This window comes from Panthera tigris, chromosome C1 (genome assembly GCF_018350195.1).
Source record: "Panthera tigris isolate Pti1 chromosome C1, P.tigris_Pti1_mat1.1, whole genome shotgun sequence".
NCBI classification, from domain to species: domain Eukaryota; kingdom Metazoa; phylum Chordata; class Mammalia; order Carnivora; family Felidae; genus Panthera; species Panthera tigris.
In genome coordinates this window covers 74,640,843-74,667,313 of record NC_056667.1, presented here as the reverse complement: position 1 = coordinate 74,667,313, position 26,471 = coordinate 74,640,843, and the positions used below count along the sequence as shown (strand labels likewise).

The following is a 26,471-nucleotide window of genomic DNA, read 5'->3' as shown; positions in this document are numbered from 1 at the left end:
GTTAAAAGATAATTTTCAGAAAAAAGGCAGAATCGTGACTTATACAAATGTAAAGATGCATATGTATTAAAGATTTTTATTTTATTCATATGAGAGAACAAACAAGTTATGACCAGTTCAAAGGAAAGTAAAAAAGCATAAATTTGTATGTGATAAAGGAATTGAATTGCAAATGAAGGTAAAACTCATTTTTCCACTGGATGGAGGGAAGTCAATCAAAACTCTGGAACCATTTTGCCTGTCAGTTACCTTCAGTCTACAAAGGTATAAAATATGTCAAAGACCAATTTTAGCTCTGCTGGACTCAGCCCTGGAAGGGTGTGTTCATGTAGCCACTGCATAGTTCTCCCTTAAAGAACACATTTTTCCTCTTACATATTATCTCTCAGAGGGGATCCAAATTCCTTCCCTTTCACTCACTTATTTAGTCAACAAATATCAAATAGCTACAGCATATTAGACACAAGTAATTATAATTTGAAACAACTGTATATGTTGCTTAAAAATTCCAGTTAAATATATGTGCCTTTGAGTTATAAATTGGATTTTTATGTAATTAGTTTTTCTCCTTGTATATCTTAAGTCATCAATCCCTGCTCTACATTTGCACTTCTGAGTTTTAACTTTGTTCTTCTACCATTACAGGAACAGGAACATTGTATGCCATCTAGTGGCAAAAGAGTGTGATTTGTCTGTGTTTTGTTTTGTTTTTGCAGAGGTGGGGGAGTTGGAATATATAAATCATCATACCTTGGAAAACATCTAAAATCTATGAGATAATTCTGTTATTATCTGCTTGCTTGAGAAGTATTTTGTCCAAAGGGAGAAAGAAGACATTTCAGCATACCCTGGAAGCTTTTTTTTTTTTAATTAAAAAAACTTATTTTCCATTTATTAATAGACTATTTTTTAGAGTATTATATGTTCAGAGCGAAACTGAGCAGAAACTAGAGAATTCCCATCTATCCCCTGCCCTCCCACATGCACAGCCTCCCCTATTATCAGTATCCGCTACCACAGTGGTACATTTATTACAATTGATGAACCCATAGTGATGCATCATTATTACCCAATGTTCATAGTTTTTATTAGTGTTCATTCATATTGTTGTACATTCTGGGGATTTTGACAAAGGTATGAGGGAATGCACCTTCATAGTATTATGCAGAATAGTTTCACTGCCCTAAAAATCCTGTTTTCTACCTATTCATACCTTCTTCTGCCCAAGCCCTGGCATACACTGATCTTTTTACTGTCTTCATGATTTTGCCCTTAAGGTTCCCTCTTGTCATCTTTGCCTGATGCCTCATTTCTTTTTAGCACTGAATAACATTCTGTCATCTGGTTCTACCACAGTTTATCCATTTGCCTACTGAATGGTATCTTGGTTGCTTCTAAGTTTTGGCAATTACAAATTGCCAAACATCACACACGGGATTTTTTTATGAACATAATTCTTCAACTGCTTTGTGTGAAACACCAATGAGAGTGATTGCTGGATTGTATAGAATTTTAGTTTTATAAGAAACTACCCTGGCAGCTTTTTAAAATCAGCTTTATCAAAATACAATTAATGGTATCCACTTAGGCTATAAAAGTCTATGATGATTTGAAGAAGTATCATAAAACCACTGCTAAAATCAACATATAGAATGTGGTCAAGATTCCTCCTGTTCCTTTGCAGTTCATCCCTCACTGTTGATTGGCTCTGGCTCCATACGTTAGTTTTCTTTGTAAAAAAATATTATTTTGTATTAATTGGATTATAATAGTATGTACTATGTCATCTTTTTTTTTCACATGCATAATGATTTTTAAATTTACTCATGTTGTGATGTATCATTAGTTCATTCCTTTTTTTAAAAACAATTTTTAATGTTTATTTTTAAGAGAGAGGAGGGGTACAGAGAGAGGGAGACACAGAATCCAAAGCAGGCTCCAGGCTCTGAGCTGTCAGCACAGAGCCTGATGCAGGGCTCAGACTCACAAACCACGAGATCGTGACCTGAGCTGAAGTTGGACGCCTAACGGGCTGAGCCACCAAAGTGCCCCAGTAGTTCATTCCTTTTTATTACTGACTAGTATCACATTATATGGATATACCATCATTTATTTATCCATTTACCTGTTAATGGGCTTTTAGATTGTTTCCAGGTTTTGCTATTGTGAGTAAAACTGTTGTGAACATCTGTATATAAGCCATTGTATAGACATATGCTTTCATTTCTTTTAGGTAAACACCTAACAGTGGAATGGTTGGGTTGTACTATACATTTACATTCAATTTTAAAGTAACTGCTAAGTAGCTTCCAAAGTGGTTGTACCATTTTACATGCCCACCAGGTTCCTGTGAGTTCCAGGTTGCCCCACATCCTTACCAGCACTCACTATCAACATTTTTAGCCATTCTCATGGGTATTTAGTAGCACCTCATTATGGTTTTAATTTGCATTTTCCCAATGACTAATGACATTGAGCATCTTTTATGTGCTTCTGGCCATTCATATATTTTCTATAAAGTGGCTGTCAAATCTTGTTTACCTTCTCTTGAGTTGTAAAAGTTCTTTATATATTCCAAATAGTTTTTTGTAAGATATATGTTGTAATTCTTTCCCCCTTCTGTGGCTTACCTGGCAACTATTTAAGATTTGTGAGCCCATTGAATATTTAGGGGGAGGGAAAAATAATTCTGTTGTCTACCCTCCTAGGTTTTCTGGCTGAGACCCTGCAAATTAGACTTACAAAGACAGAGTAACAAGAGTAAAAGAAACATACTTAATTAACATGTAACATGTGCATTGTACATACAAACGGGAGAGCTCAGTAATGAGTAACTCAAAGGGGTGCTTTCGGTTTGAATAGCATCTTAAGAAAGAACAGTAAAGGGACGCCTGGGTGGCTCAGTCACTTAAGCGGCCAACTTCTGCTCAGGTCATGATCTTATGGTTCTTGGGTTCAAGCCCCATGTTGGGCTCTGTGCTGGCAGTTCAGAGCCTGGAGCCTGCTTCAGATTCTCCTCTCTCTGTCCCTGCCCCACTTGCTCATGCTTTCTCTCTCTCTCTGTCTCTCTCTCTCTCAAAAATAAATAAACATTAAAAAAATTTTTTTAACTAAAAAAAATAAAAGCATGGGAAACAGAAACACTGTGAATGCAATTAGAGAATGGCAAGTGGTCTTATACTGTTGATTCACTGTATGTGAGGGGATGGCATGGTGGGAGAGAAGACTGGAAATAAATTAAGGGCCTTGAATGCCAGGTTTGAATTTGAACTTTGTTCCATAGTTTGAGGAAAGTCAATAAAGATTTTAGAGCAAAGTGGTAGCATCCCCTAATCTATTTTATAGCTCTGTAGTGATGGGTGATGGGTTAGAGGGAGGATGTCATTGAGGTATTTAAAAATAAGGATAGTTAAAAAGAAGCAGGATTTCATTGTGTTCAGAAAATACTTGTGAATGCAACCTGCCAAAAACCATTTTAGATACCAGAGATATAGCACTGAACAACACAAGTCCTTATTATCTGAAGTTTTCATTTTAGTGAGCAAGATAGATAATTAAGGAGTAATAATTTCAAGTAGTGGTAAATGTCATAAGAAAATAAAATAGAAATAAGCTAAAATTATTGGTGGGGCTAATGGGAGAGAGGCAATAATATTAGGGCATATAGTTTTGGAAGCCCTCTCTGAGGTTATATTTCAGTATTGTGTACATGAGTGTATTTAACCACACAAATATTTATTTCTATAGTAAGGAAAAAAACTCATTTTTGTCTTCTCCAAGGCACCATGAGGTCTGACTACACGGGCGCACACACACAGCTTCCTTGCTATGCGCCGTTGCTTATCCAGCATTCACCCCAAGGAAACAAGCAGGGTGAAGAGGGGTGGGGTGCGGAGTCATATTGAATAGAGTGACATAAAGAGGCAGGCACATGAAGATCTAAGAGAAGGGCATTCCAGGCAGAGCACACAGCAATTACAAAGTTTTTTTTTTTTAATAAAAAAATTTTTTTTAACATTTATTTGTTATTGAGAGACAGAGACAGAACGTGAGCAGGGGAGGGGCAGAGAGAGAGGGAGACAGAATCCGAAGCAGGCTCCAGGCTCCGAGCTGTCAACACAGAGTCCCACAAGGGGCTCGAACTCAGAAACCGTGAGATCATGACCTGAGCCGAAGTCGGTTGCCCAACCAACTGAGCCACTCAGGCACCCCCAAAGTTTTTTTTGTTTTGTTTTGTTTTTTGTTTTTTTTTTTTTTGAGAGAGAGAGAGCAAGTGGGAGAGGGCAGAGAAAGAGGGAGAGAGAAAGAATCCCAAGTAGGCTCTGAGCTGTCGCCGTGGGGCCCAAACTTAGAAACTGTGAGATCATGACCTAAGCTGAAACCAAGAGTTGGACACTTAACCAACTGAGCCACCCAGGCGCCCCACAAAGGCTTTTATGTCATCAACTTTGCTACAGTAACAAAACCCACCAAATCTTACCTTCTTAGGTCACTAAACACTGCATTCTCACCCATAAGACATACAGGCTACAAATAAGTACTGGCTTTGCTCCAGTTTGCAACTCCACTCTGTCTTTTTAATCTAGGATTGAGGCTAAAGGAGTAGCCCCTGTCTGAGACATGGTCTTCTCATAGTAAAGGACAGAAGAAATTAAGGCTGAGCCAAAACCATGCAAAAGTACTTACAGCTTCTTGAACATAGTATATGTCACATCCACTTGCACTCCATTGACCAGAGCAAATCACATGGCCAATCTCAAAGTCATTCCTTCCGAAAAGGAGAGGTGAATATATAGGGTAATAATATATGATAGATAGGAGCAAACTGGGTGTGTTTAAGATATGGAAAGATTGAAAGGCTCTGTGGGAATAGGGAATCTTGGTTTGTTTTGCTTACTGGTATATCCCAAGCCAAAGAGTGCCTTGTACACAATAGGTATTCAATAAATATTTGTTGTGTGAATGAACGAAAGCCAATGTGGTTAGAATGTAAAGAAGACATGAGCTTGCAGTTAGCAGCAATGGGGGAGATTGGGTAGAAATGTAGATGAAGTGGATGAGGTACAGGTGTCTGGCTTCACTTACCCTTGAGCCTGGGTACACTTCTCTCCTCATGGTGACATGAGCTTTCTTTTTATTTATTTTTATTTTTATTAATGTTTATTTATTCTTGAGAGAGATAGAAAGATAGAGTGCCAGTGGAGGAGGGGCCAAGAGAGATGGGGACACAGAATCTGAAGCAGGCTCCAGGCTGTCAGCATAGAGCCTGACACTGGGCTTGAACTCATGAACCGTGAGATCTCAGCCCGAGCTGAAGTCAGACACTTAACTGAATGCGCCACCCAGGAGCCCCCCTAATAAATTCCCCTTTTTGCCAAAACTGTTTCAGATGGAGTTTCTGTGCAACAAGAGAGCTGATTAACAGAGCCTGGGAGCTTCAAAGGCATCTATGCACTGGTCTGTTTCTCACTCTTAAAGCTAGGAAAGAGTATATAGCAAAGTTTCTTTTTAGTCAGGTTAGGGAACATTCAAATTTCTAGCAAATTCAAACTGGTAAAATGTCAATAAATTATGCAGTTTATTATACAGTAAATTATGCGGTTATGCACATTTTCTTTTTAAAATAGATCCATATTTTTAAAAAATATGGATCTTCTACTCTTAGGAAGCAAGTGTTAAGGAATGAAGGGAAACGATACTACGTGTCATCATGGTGGTTGTTGGAACATCAAATTTTATACCTTATATTTTCTATAAAAGTAATCAAAAGTTGTGTGGTTAGGTAGTTTAGCTGGAACTAGATGACTATAATATTGATGACATTTCATTTTTTCTTGTGGTAATGAATACTTTACAATGTTACAATAGGGCATTCACCTTCCACATCAGACTTTAAAGGAAACAGAGCAGGAACCCTATAATTAAATGCACAGTGGAAACACACTGGAAATAACAAATGCTCAAACAATGAATGACTAAAATGTATGGATACTTATGTATCCATAAGTAACCTGAAATAATGTCTGCTAATTAAAAGTGAAAGTTTTATGATGACTAAGAAAAACTTAAAAAAAAATTTTTTTTTACGTTTTATTGTATTTTTGAGAGACAGAGTGTGGGTGGGGGACGGACAGAGAGAGAGGGAGACACAGAATGTGAAGCAGGCTTCAGGCTTCAAGTCGTCAGCACAGGGCCTGACGCTGGGCTCAAACTCACGAACCATGAGATCATGACCTGAATCGAAGTCAGACGCTTAACCAACTGAGCTACCCAGGTGCCCCGATGACTAAGAAAATTAGTAAAATGTTTAAGGTACTCTGCTAAAAGACAAGGCAAATGTTAAAAATCACATGTGATTGCAACTATACCGAATTCATAGATCTGAAAGATAATAGATGTTTTGGCTGCCCAGCAGCTGGGCACCACATCAAGGGGGTGCCCACTACAAGCTTGTTTACTTCCTTCTCCAGCCTGGTCTTGACGCACAGGGTCTGTCTGCTTCTCATGTCTGATTATTGTCTTCACCTCTCTAACCACTAGCTTTGTTTTTTTCTGTTTCTGACCTTTTCTTGCACTCTTTATCTTTGTTACACTTGACTCAGTCCATGCTTCATAGATGTTAACAGCCTCAGCTTCCCCAGCTTCAACCCACCTTTCGGGGAAACTTTTTCTACACCTATTCTATCCCACCTATATGCAGCATGTCTTACAGACAGAGTCTTCACAATATATGCAGTTGAAACTTTAGTATTCTAGAGTCTTAGGATAATGGGTAATATTTTCTTTTCTTTCCAAAGTTTCCTTGTTCCAACACCATTGCAATAAACATTTTAAAGACGATAGCAATAGGCCTTTTTCTCATTTCTGCCAAGAGTGGCACCTAGTGGTGATTCTTTAGAACTGCACTTTTCAGCCACAAGTTGATTTAAAAAAAAAAAAAAGAAATCAAAGAAGCAGATGCTACTATTACTACTACTATTACTACTACTCACTAGCAGTTTTGTGTTTATAATATAACAGTATAATATATGTATGCCAGGAATTAATCTACCTGGGAGCAGAAACCACCTCATGGAGTTAGCTGGCTCAGAAATTATGCAAGCCTTGCAGATTTCCCAACATACATGTAAGGCAATTCCCCATAGGAATCCAGTTTTCTTCACATTTTAAAAAATTTATTTATTGTTTAATTTACTACATCCAAGTTAGTTAGCATATAGTGCAACAATGATTTCAGGAGTAGATTCCTTAATGCCCCTTACTCATTTATGCCATCCCCCCTCCCATAACCTCTCCAGCAATGCTGTTTGTTCTCTATATTTAAGAGTCTTATGTTTTGGCCCTCTCCTGTTTTATATTATTTTTGCTTCCCTTCCCTTATGTTCATATGTTTTATACCTTAAATTCCTCATCTAAGTGAAGTCATGATATTTGTCTTTTTCTGAGTAATTTCGCTTAATATAATATCCTCCAGTTCCATCCACAGAGTTGCAAATGGATTGCCTTTTTGATTGCCGAGTAATACTCCATTATATATATATATCACATCTTCTTTATCCATTCATTCATCGATGGACACTTGGGTTCTTTCCATACATTGGCTATTGTCGATAGTGCTGCTATAAACATTGGGGTGCACGTGCCCCTTCAAAACAGCATACCTATATCCCCTGGATAAATTACTAGTAGTGCGATTGCTGGATTGTAGGGTGGTTCTGTTTTTTATTTGAGGAACCTCTATACTGTTTTCAAGAGTGGCTGCACCAGTTTGATTCCCACCAGTAGTGTAAAAGGGTTCTTCTTTATCTGCATCCTGGCAACATCCATTGGTTCCTGAGTTGTTAATGTTAGCCATTCTGACATGTGTGAGTTGGTATCTCATTGTGGTTTTGATTTGTATTTCCCTGAGGATGAGTGATGTTGAGCATTTTTCATGTGTCGGTTAGCCATCTAGATGTCTTCCTTGGAGAAGTGTCTATTCGTGTCTTTTGCCCATTTGTCCACTGGATTATTTGTTTTTTGGGTGTTGAGTTTGATAAGTTCCTCACAGATTTTAGATACTAACCCTTTATCTGATATGTCATTTGCAAATATCTTCTCCCATTCCATCGGTTGCCTTTTAGTTTTGCCGATTGTTTCTTTCCTTGTGCAGAAGCTTTTTATCTTGATGAGGTCCCAATAGTTTCATTTTTGCTTTTGTTTCCCTTGGCTCTGGAGATCTGTTGAGTAAGAAGTTGTTGCAGCCGAGGTCAAAGAGGTTTTTGCCTGCTTTCTCCTTGAAGATTTTGATGGCTTCCTGTCTTACATTTAGGTCTTTCATACATTCTGAGTTGAATTTTGTGTATGGTGTAAGAAAGTGATCCAGGTTCTTTGTTTTTTTGTTGTTTTTTTTTTTTTTTGCATGTCACTGTCCACTTTTCCCAGCACCATTTGCTAAAGAGACTGTCTTTATTCCATTAGATATTCTTTCCTGCTTTGTCGAAGATTAGTTGGCCGTACACTTGGGGGTCCATTTCTGGGTTCTCTATTCTGTTCCATTGATATGAGTGTCTGTTCTTGTGCCAGTATCATATTGTCTTGATTACAGCTTTGTAGTACGTCTTGAAGTCCGGGATTGAGATGCCTCCAGCTTCAGTTTTCTCTTTCAAGATTACTTTGGCTATTCGGCTATTTTATGGTCCCATACAAATTTTAGGATTGTCTGTTCTAGCTCTGTGAAGAATGCTGTTGTTATTTTGATAGGGATTGCATTGAATATGTAGATTGCTTTGGGTAGTATTGACATTTTAACAATGTTTGTTCTTCTGATTCAGAAGCATGGAATATATTTCCATTTTTTTGTGTCTTCTGTTTTTTCATAAGCTTCTGTAGTTTTCAGTGTATAGATTTTTCCCTCTTTGGTTAGGTTTATTCCTAGGTATTTTATTGTTTTTTTTGTGTGTGCAGTTGTAAATGGGATCAATTCCTTGATTTCTCTTTCTGTTGCTTCATTGTTTGTGTATAGGAATGCAACTGATTTCTGTGCATTTATTTTATATCCTGTGACTTTGCTGAACTCATGGATCAGTTCTAGCAGTTTTTTGGTGGAATCTTTTGGGTTTTCCATGTAGAGTATCATGTCATCTGCAAAAAGTGAAAGTTTGACTTCCTCCTTGCCGATTTGGATGCCTTTTATTCCTTTGTGTTGTCTGATTGCTAAGGCTAAAACTTCCAATGCTATGTTAACAGTGGCAAGAGTGGACATCCCTGTTGTGTTCGTGACCTTAGGGAGAAAGCTCTGTTTCCCCCATTGAGGATGATATTGGCAGTGGGTCTTTCATATATGGCTTTTATGATCTTGAGGTATGATCCTTCTGTCTCTATTTTCTTGAGGGTTTTTATCAAGAAAGGATGCTGTATTTTGTCAAATGCTTTCTCTGCATCTATTGAGAGGGTCATGTGGTTCTTGTCCTTTCTTTTATTGATGTGATGTGTCACATTGATTATTTTGCTGATATTGAACCTGCCCTGCATCCCAGGTATAAATCCCACTTGGTCGTGGTGAATAATTTTTTTAATGTATTGTTGGATCTGGTTGGCTAGTATCTTGTTGAGGATTTTTGCATCCATGTTCATCAAAGAAATTGGTCTGTAGTTTTAGTGGGGTCTTTGTCTGGTTTTGGAATCAAGGTGATGCTGGCTTCATAGAAAGAGTTTGGAAGTTTTCCTTCCATTTCTATATTTTGGAATGGTTTCAAGAGAATAGGTGTTAACTCTTCTTTAAATGTTTGGTAGAATTCCCCCTGGAAAGCTCTCTGGCCCTGGACTCTTGTTTTTTTGGGAGATTTTTGATTACTACTTCAATTTCTTTACTGGTTATGGGTCTGTTCAAATTTTCTATTTCTTCCTGTTTCCGTTTTGGTAGTTTATATGTTTCTAGGAATTTGTCCACTTCTTCCAAATTGCCCATTTTATTGGCATATAATTGCTCATAAGATTCTCTTGTTACTGTTTGTATTTCTGCAGTGTTTGGTTGTGATCTCTGCTCTTTCATTCTTGATTTTATTTATTTGGGTCCTTTTTCTTTTTGCTCAAACTGGCTAGGGGCTTATCAATTTTGTTAATTCTTTTCTTTTTTTTAAATTTATTTATTTTTGAGAGAGAGACAGAAACAGTGTGAGTGGGGGAGGGGCAGAGAGAGAGAGACACACACACAGAATCTGAAGCAGGCTCCAGGCTCTGAGCTGTCAGCACAGAGCCCGATGCGGGGCTCGAACCCATGAACCGTGAGATCATGACTTGAGCTGAAGTTGAACGCTCAACCAACTGAGCCACCCAGGTGCCCCCCCCCCCGCCCCACAGTTTTAGTAATTCTTTCAAGGAACCAGCTTCTGGTTTCATTGATCTGTTCTACTGTTTTTTTGGTTTTGATAGCATTGGTTTCTGCTCTAATCTTTATTATTTCCTGCTTTCAGCTGGTTTTCGGTTTTATTTGCTGTTCTTTTTCCAGGTCTTTGAGCTGTGAGGTTAGGTTGTGTAACAGACCTTTCTTCCTTCTATAGGAAGGTCTGAATTGCTATATACTTCCCTCTTATGACCACCTTTGCTGCATCCCAGAGGTTTTAGGCTGTGGTATTACCATTTCCATGGCTTCCATGTGCTTTTTAATTTCCTCTTTAATGTCTTGGTTAGCCTATTCATTCTTTCAAAAAAAATTTTTTTTAATGTTTATTTATTATTGGAAGACAGACACAGAGTGTAAGCAGGGGAGGGGTAGGCAGAGGGGCAGACACAGAATCTGAAGTAGGCTCCAGGCTCTGAGCTGTCAGCACAGAGCTTGACACGGGGCTCGAGCCCACAAACTGTGAGATCATGACCTGAGCTGAAGTCGGTCGTCCAACCAACTGAGCCACCCAGGCACCCCACCTATACTCCAAGTATTTGTTATCTTTCCAAATTTTTTCTTATGGTTGATTTTGAGTTTCATAACGTTGTGGTCTGAAATATGCATGGTATGATCTCAATCTTTTTGTACTTGAGGGCTGATTTGTGTTCCAGTTTGTGATCTATTCTGTGATCTATTCTGGAGTTCCATGTGCACTCAAGAAGAATGCATATACTTCGGCTTTTGGATGAAATGTTCTGGATATATCTGTTAAGTCCATCTGGCCCAGTGTGTCATTCAAAGCCCTTGTTTCCTTGTTGATTTTCTGTTTAGATGATCTCCTTTGCTGTAAGTGGAGTGTTGAAGTCCCCTACTATTATGATGTTATTGTCAATGAGTTTCTTTGACACAATGTTTGTGATTAATTGGTTTATATATTTGGGTGCTTGCACGTTGGGGGCATAAATGTTTACATTTGTTGAGGCTTCTTGATTATGATATAATACAATTCTTCACCTCTTGTTACAATCTTTATCTTAAAATCTAGATTGTCTGATATAAGTATGGTTACCACGGCTTTCTTTTGGCGACTATTAGCATGATAGATGGTTCTCCATCCCCTTATTTTCAATCTGAAGGTGTCTTTAGGCTTAATATGGGTCTCTTGTAAAACTCTTGTTTTCTTATCCGTTCTGTTATATTCTGTCTGTTGATTGGAGCGTTTAGACCATTGACATTTAGAGTGAGTACTGAAAGATATGATTTATTGCCTTTCTGTCACCTATAGAGTTGGAGTTTCTGGTAATGTTCTCTGGTGCTTTCTAGTCTTTGTTGCTTTTGGTCTTTTTTTTTTTTTTCCCCCTCATCTTTTCTCTCCTCAGAGAGAAGTTAAAATTTCTTGCACGGCTGGTTCACTAGTCACAAACTCCTTTGATTTTTGTTTGTCTCGGAAACTTTTTATCTCTCCTTCTATTTTGAATGACAGCCTTGCTGCATAGAGAATTCTTGGCTGCATATTCTTCCCATTCAGCACATTGACTATATCCTACCACTCCTTTCTGGCCTGCCAAGTTTCTTTGGATAGGTCTGCTGTGAACCTGATATGTCTTCCCTTGTAGGTTAGGGACTTCTTTTTTTCCCTTGCTGCTTTCATAATTCTTTCCTTGCCTGAGTATTTTGTGAATTTGACTATGGTATGGTCGGTTTTTGTTGAATCTAATGGGAGTCCTCTGTACTTACTGGATTTTGATGACTGTCTTTCCCCTGGTTAGGAAAGTTTTCTGCTATGATGTGCTCACATAAATTTTCTACCCCTTTTTCTCTCTCTTCATCTTCTGGGAACCCTGTGATTCTTATTTCTTTTTAAAGAGTCACTGAGTTCTCCAATTTTTATTTCATACTCTTTTGCCATAGTCTCCTTCTTTTTATCTGTTTCATTATTCTCCATAAGTTTGTCCTCTGTATCGCTGATTTGCTACTCTGCCTCATCCATCCTTGCCGCCATGGCATCCACTCGAGATTGCAGCTCAGTTGTAGCATTTCTTATTTCATCCTGACTAGTTTTTACTTCTTTTATCTCTGCAGAAAGGGATTCTAATCTATTTTCCACCTCAGCTAGTATTCTTAGTATCATGATTCTAAAGTCTGGTTCAGACATCTTGCTTGTATCTGTGTTGATTAAGTCCCTGGCTCTCATTTCTTCCTGTTCTTTCTTTTGGGGTGAATTCCTTTGTTTCATCATTTTGGAGAAGAAAAGGAATTAATAAAGTAAAAAAATAATAATAAAATTAAAAACAACTCAAAGACATCAAATAAAGTTTGCTAGATCCTAGGTGTGTTTTGGTGTGGTTGTTGAAAGAAGCTTGATAGATTAGAGAAAAAAAGGAAAGATAAGGAGAAAAAAAGGAAAACTTCTGGAAATTTGAAAAAATGAATACAATAAAATAGAATAAAATGAAATGATAAAAGTAAAACAATTTAAAAAATTTACAAAAAAGTAAAAAATGTAGAAAAAATTTAAAGAAAAATTTTTTAATATAAATGGAAAATACAAGTAGATTTTTTTCTCTTTTCTGTATTCAAGAGTAAGAAAAGAAAAAGGAAAAAATTGAGTAAAAGAACCAGCGAACAGAATGCAGTATGATTGAAATTATATCTGTTTTCCCAGAGAAGTCAAGCTATGAAGTACTTTATAGTCTGCAAACTAAGCAGGCAGAGAGACTTGTGTTTGTCAAGAGCACTGTTGGCCCAGTTGGGCAGGGCTTAGTGTAACAGGTCCATTCTCCACTTGATGGCCCTGCTTAGCTTACTGGGCTGGAGTGCTGTGGCGCATGTAGACATGTATGCTTATCCGCAGGAAGGGTGAAAATGGCATCACCCAGCTACCCAATCTCTTGTATTGGAACTCTGTGCTCTCCACAACCGGCACCCTCCTTTGTCTCTGGCTTCCGTCCACTCCCCACTTCTAAACTGCCCGTGATAAAGCCGTCAGGCTGCCAAGCAGCACCTCCCTCCTGAGTTTTATCTCAAATGGGGCTGTGTTTCCCAACCCCTCACTTCTATGGGACTGCAGCTTTGACTCACTCAGATCTTCTGGGGGAGGGTCTTACTGAGCAATGGCCAAGTGCCAGCCATCCCTCAAAACGTTCAGGAGACTGCACTGCTGCCAATGCCCAGAGCCTGTGTCTGGGTGCCAGCCTGCCCTGGAAGAAGTTCACGCGATTGTGTAGCAGCAGTATTTCAGGGTTTATGGAAAATCACAACACACATCTGGCACCAGGCTTCCCCTGTAACGTCTTTGTTCCAGCACCAGTGAATGTGGTTGTTCTCCAGAGTCCACTGGGACCTTTTCCTGTGGGGTGACTGCACAGTCTCTACCAGATGTCCTACTAGCAGGGGAACCGCCTCTCCCCATGTGGCCTGAGGACCTCTCCAACCTTGCTCTCTGCTCCTGGGGATTCTCCCTTTCCACCAGAGCACCTCCAGATATTGAGTTGTGAAGTTTCAGACTCCGCTCCCCCTGTTTATAGAGTCTTAATGGAATTTAAACACTCTTCTTTCTCCTTTCTCCCTTTTGTGTTCAGTCTCTGCGGCTATTTCCACTTTTCCACTTTCTTTCCAGCTGCTTTTTTTTTGGGGGGGGGTGCTTTTCTTGTACTCTTCCCCCATCTCCATCCTCTCTCTGCAAGGAAAAACAGCTCCCTGCCCTCCACAGCTTCTCTCTCCCCCAGTTCTCCTCTCCATGCTGCGTACCTGCCAAGTTCTGTGGTTTAGATTGTGCAGATTGTTGTGTTAATCCTCAAATCAGTTTTCTAGGTGTGCAGGATGGTTTAGTGTTGATCTGCCTGTATTTCAGGGTTGAGAGACGCAATAAAAAATCAGTTTTATTTTCATTTCCTAAGACTGGATCTCCTCTGAACAGTAATTCTTATATAGTGAGAATTTGCATCTTCTGCTGAATCCTGATGTTTTTGGACACTATAGGGTGTCTTGTAAATGTTCACCACTGTTTTAATTTCCTCAGGCTGCCTTAACCATACTACAAACTGAGTGGCGTAAGCAACAAAACTGTATCAGCTCACAGTTCTGTAGGCTTAAATTCCAAGAGCAAAGTGTACCAGGGTTGGTTTCTTTTGTATGATGTCAGAAAGAGTCTGTTGATGCTTTTCCCCTAGTTTCTGGTGGTTTGCTGTCAATCTTTGGCATTCCCTGACTCTCTTCTTTCATCTTCATGTGGCATTCTCCCTGTATACCAGACTGTCTCTAAATTTACCCTTTTTATAAGGCCACTGTCATATTGGATTAGCGCCTCCCCTCCCCCCACCAACCCGTGACCTTAATTTAACCAATTACGGCTGCAGTGAACTTATTTCCAAATAAGATCACATTCTGAGGTACTGGGTGGTAGGGCCTCAACATGAATTTGGAGGGGACACAGTCCAACCCACGGCAATCCTTGTACGTTCAGACTTTCATTTCTGCTATGTTGGTATCAGGCTTAGCCATGAAATTGCTTTGGCCAATATAATGTGAGGAGAAGTGGTGTGTGCAGTTTAAGCAGAGACTAAAAATTTGTTTCCCTCTGCTATGAATCTGACAGTATTCCAAATAGAGACTATTTCACCAGCTTATGTCTCAGAGTGACTGTGACATGGAGCAGAGTAGCAGCTGACATTGAGTGGATCTGTTGTATGAAAAAGAAATAAACCTTCATGATTTTAAGCCACGAAGACTTTGAGGTCATTTGTTACTGAAGCATACATTAACTTAAGCTGACTGACACAGTAAATACCTGACTTAAGCTGATACCGTAAATTCACTTCTAATGTGGAGGTTTTCTTCATTCATCAGATATTTGTTGAAAAATTACTATGTGATAGGCCTAGTTTTATGTGTTGGACACTGTGATAGTTAATTTTATATCAATTTGACGAGGTCAAGGAACCCAGGTGTTTGTTCAAACATCAGTCTGGATGTCTCTGAAGGTGTTTATCAAGTGAGATTAACATTTAAATCAGTGGACTTTAAGTAAATTGTCCTCTATATAATGTGAATGGGCCTGATCCAATCAGTTGAAGGCCTTAGGAGAAAAAAAGACTAACACTCCCCTAGGAAAAGGGAATTCTGCTGCCAGACTGCTTTCAGACTCTGAGCTGTAAAATCAACTCTTCTTGGGTCTCCAGTCTCCTGGACTGCTCTGCAGATTTCAAACTTGCTGACCCCCACAAGTCACATGAGCCAGCTCTTTAAATAAATCACTGTATATATGCACATCCTATTGGTTCTTTTTCTTTGCAGAAACTTGATTAATACACATATCAGCAAACAAGCTAGAAATAATCCTCAGAGATTATAGTCTAAGGAAGGATGTACATAAATAAAGAGGAAAATTACAGTGTTATGTAGTAAATGCTGGAAAATACTCCATGTAATAGGAGTACATAGAAAGAGCATATAACCTTGACTTGCGGAGTCAGAAAACAGTCTCTGGAGGAAATGAAGTCTAACATGAGAACTGAAAGTGGCAAGTGGATTATGAGTTAGCCAAATGCAGAAGCAGGGTGGTGGGGACCAGGGATTGAATTGAGTATGGGACATGCATTCTCAGTGGAGGAATTATTGCCCTTAAGGGGAGAAAACTGGTATTTGGCAGGTGAAATCAACCATAACTATTACAACTTCTTGTGACCTTGTAAAACTGAATCCTTACTGACAAATTCATACTCCTTCATTTATGGGGCAGTGGGGGAGATGAATAGAAGAAACATCTAAAAGGTCTTCTTAAGGGGGCAGTGACGAAAAAGGTTGAGAACATTGGTGTAGAAAGACCATTAAGGTAGAGGAATGATCACATGGAAGCTACAGAAGTAAACTAGTATATAATAACTAGTATATACTAACTAATTTACTAAATAGTATACTTAGGTCTATCCTTAATCTTTGGGGACTTTTGAAAGTAGAATATATTATTATGTAAAGGAACTATTCATGTTTATGTTACCTTCCTGCATTTAACCTCTTCCATAGGGACCTATTTCACCTGTAAACATCTGTTTCTATTTGCAAAGTCTTTCAGTAGCCATGATGACTGATCCTATCTGTGCTTTGCTAGTTATGTCATGTATCAGATCCAAGAGTTACTAATTTCTATACTATGACTGATTTATATACTATGACTATTTCTATACCATTAGAATGGTTGGGGTATAGGGGTGGGACAAAGCAGAAGCAGGGAGGTGGTGAGAGAAGAGGCTGTTCTGAACACAAATTTTAAAATTAAATCTGGAAATGTGATTTGCCTTCAGTTACCTAAATAAGGAAAATTGGACTTTATGTCTAAATTATCTGCTGCAGACTGCTCACTTTTTTAATATATGAATCTGTCCTTTGTGTGTGTAGACACATGCTGAATGAATCATTAAGTTTTAAACATTTTCTTAGAAATGTTGTTTCTAAGGACAGTTGTTAAAATCTTTTTCTGTCTATCATGCCAGGACTTTTTAGTTTTATAATTGTAGTTTCTAGAATAGCATCATGTTCAGGTGGGTACTTAATCATAAAGCTATTCTGGAAGGTGCATTAGCCTCTGGAGAATTTGCATGTGATTTACGTCACTGGAGTTTCAAAGATTAAAAAATAGAAGAGTAAAAAGATATTCTTCTGGGCTCCATTGTTGGAATGCACAATGGTCTATTTAGTAACCGTTATCATTATCTTCCTCCCAGATTGAATTAAAATTACTTTAATATTCTATTAGGAAAATCTTTGTAAAAATGCTGCCAATCATTTTTATTTTTCCCCCAGCAGCTTGTTAACAGTGAATTCAAGGCTAATTCAGTGCTTTGGGAATATAGTATAAACTTAATTTTAAAATCTAGAGAACCAAGAAATTGTATGTTATACCATCAATTTTAACTTTTAATATTTTTCTACCATATCCCTGGCTTGCTTGATGTAAGTAGACTTGATCTAAATTAAAAAAAAAAATTTTTTTTAATGTTTATTTTTGGGAGAGAGAGAGAGAGGGAGGGACAGAGAGAGAGAGAGAGAGAGAGACAAAATCTAAAGCAGGCTCCAGGCCTCATGCTGTCAGCACAGAACCAAACATGGGGCTTGAACCCACGAACCGCGAAATCATGACCTGAGCTGAAGTTGGACTCTTAACCAACTGAGCCACCCAGGCGCCTCCGACTTGATCTAAATTTATAATATACTTTTCTTAGGAGGCAGCATTCTTGGACTATTTTTTGTAAGGTCTTTTTACATAAAAGACAGTATATAGAAATAGGTCTGAGTATGTACTCTGGAGTCAAACTGCCTGGGTTCAAATCCTGAGTTGAATCTGTTTGGGTTTTGGAGCGCCTGGGTGACTGAGTGGGTTAAGCCTCCAACTCTTGATTTCAGCTCAGGTCATGATCTCACAGTTTTATGAGTTCAAGCCTCGCATCGGGCTCTGTGCTGACTGTGCAGAGTCTGCTTGGAATTTTCTCCTCTCTCTCTGCCTCTACCCACTTGCACTCTCTCAGTCTCTCTCAAAACAAATACGTGAAATAAATTAAAAAAAAAAAAAGAATCTGTGTGGGTTAAAATGTTACACAAGCTTTTATAAACTTGGGCAGATGAGTAAAGTTCCGTAACTTTATCCTCTGTACCTCACTTTACTCCAATGTAAATGATGGCTGATAAGAGAACTACCACATAGAGTTGTTGTGAATTGTAAATGAGTTAATTATGTAAAACACTTAGAACAGTACCTGGTATGTACTCAGTACTCAATAATGTGAACTATTGGGGCACCTGGGTGGCTCAGTCAGTTAGGCGGCTGACTTTGGCTCAGGTCGTGATCTCGCAGTCTGGGAGTTGGAGCCCTGCATCAGGCTCTATGCTGACAGCTCAAAGCCTGGAGCCTGCATCAGATTCTGTGTCTCCTTCTCTCTCTGCCCCTCTCCCATTCATGCTCTGTCTCTCTCACTCTCAAAAATAGATAAACGTAAAAAAATTTAAAAAAAAGTAATGTGACTATCAACAATAGCCAAAGTATGGAAAGAGCCCAAATGTCCATCGATGGATGAATGGATAAAGAAAATGTGGTGTGTGTGTGTGTGTGTGTGTGTGTACACACACACACACACACACACACACACACAATTGAGTATTACTCGGCAATCAAAAAGAATGAAATCTTGCCATTTGCAACTACGTGGATGGAACTGGAGAGTATTATGCTAAGTGAAATTAGTCAGAGAAAGACAAAAATCATATGATTTCACTCATATGAGCACTTTAAGAAACAAAACAGATGAACATAAGGGAAGGGAAACAAAAATAATATAAAAACAGGGAGGGGGACAAAATAGAAGAGACTTACAAATATGGAGAACAAACTGAGGGTTACTGGAGGGGTTGTGTGTGGCGGGGGCGGGTGGTGGGCTAAATGGGTAAGGGGCATTAAGGAATCTACTCCTGAAATCATTTTTTACTATATGCTAACTAATTTGGATGTAAATTTTAAAAAATAGAAGATAAAATTAAAAAAAAATGATGTGAGCTATTACTATTTGGAGCTCTGTATTGAGTTTTAAAACCATTTGTTGAGTGCTTCTTGTGTGCAATACAAGGAACTTACTTGTGGAGCTGTTCATACATCTTACCTAAAATGATCTTCAGAGAATGACTCAAGGTATTTTTTTAAACTGACTTTTTTTTTTTAGTATCATTATTGTTCTCTTCAGTACATTTCAGGCCTTCATATTAGTTTATGTTTTTTAGGCTAGGATGATATTTTTGTTCTTATGTGAGAAGATAAACATCTATGGTTCCTTAGAAAAAGCATTCCTTGGGGCAGTTGGTGGGAGAGGACTTCCTCTTCAGAATTTTGTATTGACAAATGCTACACATAGCATTTGTCATTGTGGCACTGCTTTTTCTGTGGTGACAATAGGAAAAAGGTAGTTACCCATGATTTTCTGACTTTTTGAAAACATTTTAAATGTTTTACTTATTTTTGAGAGAGAGAGAGAGAGAGCATGCGCAGGTGGGAAAGAGAAAGAGAGGGAGACAGAGGATCCCAAGCAGACTCTGCGATGATAGCAGAGAGCCCATTGTGGAGCTCGAACTCAGGAACCATGAGATCATGACTGGAGCTGAAATCGGATGCTCAACCGACTGAACCACCCAGGCGCCCCTTGAATTTTTATTAAAGAAATTTAAAAACTTTCAATATTTATATCTTTCAGAAAATGTCTTTGAAAATCACCAGTGCAAAACGAATTGAAGGCCTTGATAGTAATGTGTGGTGAGTACCTCAGAGTAAACAATAATAATTTGGTGAAGTTTTTTTTCCTATACATTTTATATACACACCTATATTGGGAATTTTTAGCCTTATCTACAGTCTACAAATAAAAGCACTTATTTTAATTTATTCATTAAGTGGAATTGTAAGGAAGTTAAGGATCCATACACTGATTTATTCATTTAGCACATGTGTTAAGCCTGCAAATAGAGAAAAGGACAAATTTGGATGATGCCCACATGGCACTTAATTTGTAGTCCATTAGCTAGCAGCCGCTGGTGTGGTTGAGGAAAAAAAATAGATGATGGAACTGTCGGTGTCATGGAATTGAGATTTGTAAGAAATTTTTAAGTTAATTAATTCAGCTATCATCTTATTAGGTAAAGTCATTTTGTAGGTGGTAAAATTTTGGGGGGAACTCATTTTTTTTTTTTTTTTTTTTTGTAAGACTAAAGTAGGTCTTAGTTTTTCAGTTTTAATGTTAAGATTGTGAGGTATAAGGGATGCCTGGGTGGCTCATTCGGTTAAGCATCCAACACTGGGTTTCAGCTCAGGTCATGATCTCATAGTTTCATGAGTTTGAGCCACGTGTCGGGCTCTGTGCTGACAGTGCTGAGCCTGCTTTGGATTTTCTATCTCCCTCTTCCTTTCCTCCTTCTCCACTCATGCTGTCTCTCTCTCTCAAAGTAAATAAATAACATTTTATAAAAAGTAAAAAGATTATGAGGCATAAAAATCTAACTTTGTAATTATGGTACTTATTAGTATTTTTTAATTTTAGGATTGAATTTACCAAGTTGGCCGCAGACCCCTCTGTTGTGAATCTTGGCCAAGGCCTTCCAGATATATCCCCTCCTATATATGTAAAGGAAGAATTATCAAAGATTGCAGCAATCGATAGCCTGAACCAGTATACACGAGGCTTTGTAAGTATATTAAGACCATGTGTGACATGAACTTGTATTTTATGTTGTATTGTGTGTGAAATGTGAAGTGAACTTCTATCACTTCTCTGTAATTGGCTTTCTGGGGCCAACTGTCCCAAACAGATAATCAGAGAAACCCCCATCCTTGCCCTGATCTCCTAGAAGGAGCCATCCCCAACTTCTAACGCCTCCATAGTCCTTTACCATTGTTCCAGCATAGGGTCTAATGGCAACAAGGAAGAGAGAATATTCTCTTTTTTCCTCCAGTTTTTTTTTCTTAATTGCAGTGGAGTTAACATTCAGTGTTATGTTAGTTTCAGGTATACAGTATAGTGATTCAGCAATTCTGTACATTACTCAGTGCTCATCATGGTACATGTACTTTTAGTCTCTGTAACCTATTCACTCGTCCTCCTACTCATCTCCCCTCTGCTAACAGATTAGTTTGTTCTCTATAGTTAAGAGTCTGGTTTTTGGTTTGTCTCTGTCCCTCTCTCTTTTTTTCCCTTTGTTTGTTTTGTTTCTTAAATTCCACATCTTAGTGCAATCATAAGGTATTTGTCTTTCTCTAGCTGTCTTCTTTTGTTTAGCATTATACTCTAGCTCCATCCATGTTGTTGCAAATAGCAAGATTTCATTCTTTGTTATGGCTGAGTAATATTCCATTGTATATATTTATACCAACTCTTCTTTTCCATTCATTCTATTGATGGACACTTGGGCTGCTTCCATAGTTTGGCTATTGTAAGTAGCGCTGCTATTAATATAGGGGTGCATATATCTTTTCAAATTAGTGTTTTCAAATTTATTGGGTGAGTATCCAGTGGAATTACTGGATCCTATGGTAACTCTGTTTAATTTTCTGAGGAAGCTCTGTACTGTTCCACGGTGGCTGTACCAATTGGCATTCACACCGCTAGTGCTAGAACTTCCTTTCTTCACCTCCTTGCCAACACTTGTTGTTTCTTGAGTTTTTTATTTTTGCCATTCTGACAGCTATAAGGTGATATTTCATTGCGGTTTTGATTTGCATTTACAATTCTATTTTTAATTTTTTGAGGAACCTCTATGCTGTCTTCCACAGTGACTATACCAATTTGCAGAGTATTCTCTCAATGCACATATTTTCTCTGCCGTTAACACATGCAGTTATTAGGCCATCAGCACTGGCCTCTTAATTAATAACCTCTTTTTCCAATTAGTTACTTTCTTCCTCTTTACCTGTCTATCAATCCCTATCCTTCTGTGATGAAATACTTAGGATATCCAAAGTTTCCTAGATTCTACAAAAAAAGTGCCACAATGTAGTAAGTGAATTGAGCAAGGTTTCAGGGTGTAAGGCCAATAGATAAAAATCAATTGTATTTCTGTATACTAAAAATGAGCAGCTGGTTAAGATTTTTTGAAATATCATTTATAATAGCATCCCAAAGCATTAAATATTTGAACTGATGTTTTAAAATATACACAAGATCTGTGTGCTGAAAACTACAAAACATTGCTGAGAGACATTAAAGAAGACCTATATAAATGGAGTCATAATGTGATATCCAACAGACTGGGAGACAGAATATTGTTGTCAGTTCTCTCTAAGCTGATCCATAGTAGAGTTTGGCAGCCTATGGCCTTGATCCATATCTGACTCACTCCTGATTTTGTATAAATAAAGTTTTATTAGATCATAACCATGCCCATTCTTTAAATATTTTTCAGGTTTTATAAATATATGTGAGTATGTATGTATATGTGTTTGTATGTTAGTATAAGCACAGGGAATGGTGTTGCACTGTCACCAGGCCATGGACGACATTGGTCACCTCAGGGAGATGAGATGGAAGGTTGTTGAGGAGAGAACATAATTTTTTTTTTTTTTACACGTCTCTGCCTAGTTTTAAATATTATATGAAGCATACTTTATTTTTATAAGTAAAAATTTCTTTAAGACACAGACCCTTATAAATCTGAGGTAAGATGTGTAGTGTTTATAGTTGCTTTCAGATCACCCTTTGCTAGAGTTTGTTAGACCTGTCATTAAAATGAAATTCAAAGGGAATTTTGGATTTCTGGAAGTAGTGACAATTTCCTGCTCTTTCCACAAATCATGTATATTTTTTTGAGCTTGAATTTAAGTAGTCTTTTCTCTTGCTATTATTTTTTAGTTTAGTGGCTTTGTTCTATCACCTCCCCTATTATTAATTATACTTAATTTCTCTCATATTGTAATATCTCTCATCTCAAAATATGAGAAATGTGCTATAGCTTTGTTTTTATTGGTTTTAACTGTGTGGGGGTCTGTGACATACTAGCTAACATTCTGACAAAGGTGACAAATAAAAGTATCTTTGAAAAAAGAGCCTCCTTTTCACATGAACTGGGATGGATAACTTACTTCATAAACATGGGGTATATCCTGCCAACCTCCATCTTGTCCTGTGTCCTGACCAGTTTATTCAGAGCTCTAAGTGCTTTGCAAACAAGGGCACTTGCCCTGCACTTAGACTCTTATTTGGAACTGACAGAAAATCAAGGTCATTCTCCAAAAGCAAAAACAAGAGGTACATGCTACACAAGAAAAAATAAGTAATATTGACTTTGATACCAGATAGACAAAGAAGGGGGATGGGAAGGGAAATAAAAGAGAAGGAGGGAAGAACAGGGAACATAGAAGGAAAGAATTGAGGAAGCACTAATCAAGGAGTTAAGACTCCCCGCATGTCTCAGACTTTGTGCATTTATAGTCCCTTCGTTCCTCTGGTGAAGGTTGTTCTCTTAGATGACTCCTCCCCTCTTGGCTGTCATGAAGAATGTCCTGCTTCCTCCTAACATTAGCTCTCACGTCAGCACTAATGGGTGTTTCTTTGGGGAATGTGTGTTTGCCCTCATTCTGTCATCCATTGATTGGCATAATAACTTACTCTTTGGTAACCTGGAAGAACAGATTCAGGGTATATACCGTCAATGCAGGCTTTTTAATTTTAATTGCAAAAAAGTCCAACTCTATTCAGTATAATTTAACTACTATCAAAAATAAAGTAGTTCAATATGATTTCATGGCTGTCCAAAATGTACTGTCAAAGGTATATTTGGTACTGATGTCAATTTTTATCAAAGCAAACATGTTGGAATTTTGAATTCCAAATCAATCATTTAATGGGGATTTTTTAGTAATTAGCAAGTTTTCATGACCATTCGTGTAGGAACTGTCTGTGAGTAGGGAAAAAATGTTTTTTATTTTCATCAAAAAAATAAAAATTTTATTTGGATAATTATAAACAAAAAACCCAAATTTTAAAAATTCTTTCATTTTAAATCCAGATTGCTTCCAAGAAGTAGATCCCATAATCAAATTCAAGGTTTTTTTCTTTTTTATTCAACAGGGTCATCCATCGCTTGTGAAAGCTCTATCCTGCTTATATGAAAAAATTTATCAAAAGCAAATCAATCCAAATAAAGAAATCCTTGTGACAGTAGGAGCATATGGATCTCTTTTTAATACCATTCAAGGATTAATTGATGAGGGAGATGAAGTAAGTATATTAAGATTATCATCTTACCCATAGCAATCATTATTATCATTTGTATTGCCTTTGAATCTGTTACTTATTTTACACTATTTTTAATTATTTTTGAAGTGTAATGCATATGAGTAAAATTCACAGATCTTAAGTGTACAGCTTGATAAATTTTTTACCTGTGTATATATTTACATATATACATATATCCATGTAACCCCAGCCAGATGAAGATATAATACATTCCCAGCACCCAGAAGGCTCCCTTATGCCTCTTCCTAGTTAATATTCTCCCAGAGGTAACCACTCTTCTGTCTTCTATCACCATAGGCTCATTTTACCTGCTCTTTAATGTAATATAAATGGAATCACACAGTATGTTCTTGAATTGGCTTCTCTCATTTATCATTATGTCTGTGAGATTCATCTGTTTTGCTGCATGTGACTCATTCTTATTTCTATAGCCTATCTAGAGAAGGGTAAGTGGAAGGGGCCAACCATGATGGGGAAAATGAATCTTTAGTTTGCACTACTAAAATTACCCTTATCTGAACTCAGTCAGCCAGTATTTGGTCAGTGTGTTTTTGTGCCCGGCACTGTTAGCAGCAGCATGTGAGGGATGTGTAACAAGAAGGTTGTGTGATTTCTGCTTTAGTACTGGGACTCTTTCCCTATTATCATTCCAATACCCCTGCTTCAGTATTTCCTGACCTCTTTCATTCATTCATTCAGAAATCACTGAGGATCTCCCATAATAGGCACTGTGGGAGATTTTTAAAAGACAGTTTCTGGGGCGCCTGGGTGGCTCAGTCGGTTAAGCGGCCGACTTCGGCTCAGGTCATGATTTCGCGGTCCGTGAGTTCGAGCGTCGCGTCGGGCTCTGTGCAGACAGCTCAGAGCCTGGAGCTTGTTTCAGATTCTGTGTCTCCCTCTCTCTGACCCTTACCCGTTCATGCTCTGTCTCTCTCTGTCTCAAAAATAAATAAACGTTAAAAAAAAAAATTAAAAGACAGTTTCTGTGTGGAAGGAGTTCCCCATCTAGTAGAGGAGATAGACTCGCAAGCAGGTGAATAGGAATGTGTGTGTATGTTACAGTAGTGACAGAAAGAAGTGATTGACTCTGCTAATGTAGGCCTGGGAAACTCCAGAGAGGCACTGCTGAATATTTACCATGATCTATGTTGTTAATTCCTTTCTTTGAACTCTCATGGCACTCTCTGTACCTCTTACATACAAGATACTGCTACTACATTGTATTATGTTCCTCTTTTACATCTCTAATTCTCTCTACTATGCCAGACAATAAGCTACTTAAGGAAACATCTTAAGGAAGTGCAGTTACACTTTCATATACATAATCTCCTTTAATCCTGTAAAATAGTTGAAAGTTTTATCTCATTCTTTGATGTTGTTAATCCTTTGTTGCTTCCTCTTTTTGCATCCCAGAGGCTCAGCCCTTGACCTTCTTTATTCTTTCTTCCCTGATCACTGTATCTGATATTTTGAAATCACACACGTGTCACTTTCTGTCACATTGACCTGTTTTATTTTCTTTATAGTATTTGTTATTATCTGAAATTATCTAATTTACTTCTGTTTTTTTCTTGTTTATGGTCTCTCACAGTAGAAAGTTTATTGCTATATTACCAGTCCCTAAAATACTGAGTGCTCAATAAATACTCTTCAGAAAGTGAGGGGAATTATTCCCATCATAAAAATAAAGAAATTACAGCAAAGAATATCAAGTATATTCTTTCAATTTTACCTCGCTTCCTCCCAGTTTTCTTTTATATCTCACTTCAAATCAGGTACTAGGTTTCTCACTAGGGTTCAAAGATAGGTCATCTTGGTCCCTGAGAATTTCACAGACTAATTAAGAGCTTACAGTTCCCTTGAGGGAAAGATCCATTCCCAGAGGGAACGAACAAAGTTCATTTCTTTGTCCTTCCCATTACCTAACACCTAACATAGCAGATTTTATAGTAGGTACTCAATGTGAGTTGAATGACTAGTAGAAATGAAGGGGCTTTAGAATGTAACAGCCTTATATGACTTTAGTGAGAAAGGCCTTGAAGAGTTACTTCACATCATATGAAATACACATTAAATGTGCAAATGTAGAACAAGAGTTAGTGGTGTGCCTGGGTGGTTCAGTTGGTTAAGCGTCCGACTTCGGCTCAGGTCATTGTCTCACAGTTTGTGGGTTCGAGCCCCACATCAAGCTCTGTGCTGACAGCTCAGAGCCTGGAGCCTGCTTTGAATTCTGTGTCTCCCTCTCTCTTTTCCCCTCCCCCCATTCACGCTCTGTCTCTGTCTCTTTCTCAAAAATAAATAAACATTAAAAAAAAATTTGGAGCAACAGTTAGATATCACTA

General features: G+C 38.0%; 1 protein-coding gene across 6 annotated transcripts in view; it reads left to right on the top strand.

Annotated features, from left to right (window-relative positions):
- KYAT3 (kynurenine aminotransferase 3) overlaps positions 1-26,471 on the top strand; it is an 80,854-nt gene that overhangs the window by 16,557 nt on the left and 37,826 nt on the right. For all 6 annotated transcript variants that reach the window (XR_006221668.1, XR_006221670.1, XR_006221669.1 and 3 more), the window contains exons 3-5: positions 19,600-19,658; positions 20,440-20,584; positions 23,962-24,111. Coding sequence is in view for 2 of the 6 variants with exons in the window: in XM_042997788.1 (XP_042853722.1) it covers positions 19,600-19,658; positions 20,440-20,584; positions 23,962-24,111 (354 nt within the window). In the remaining 4 variants the exon portion in view is untranslated. The remainder of the gene's footprint in view (positions 1-19,599; positions 19,659-20,439; positions 20,585-23,961; positions 24,112-26,471) is intronic.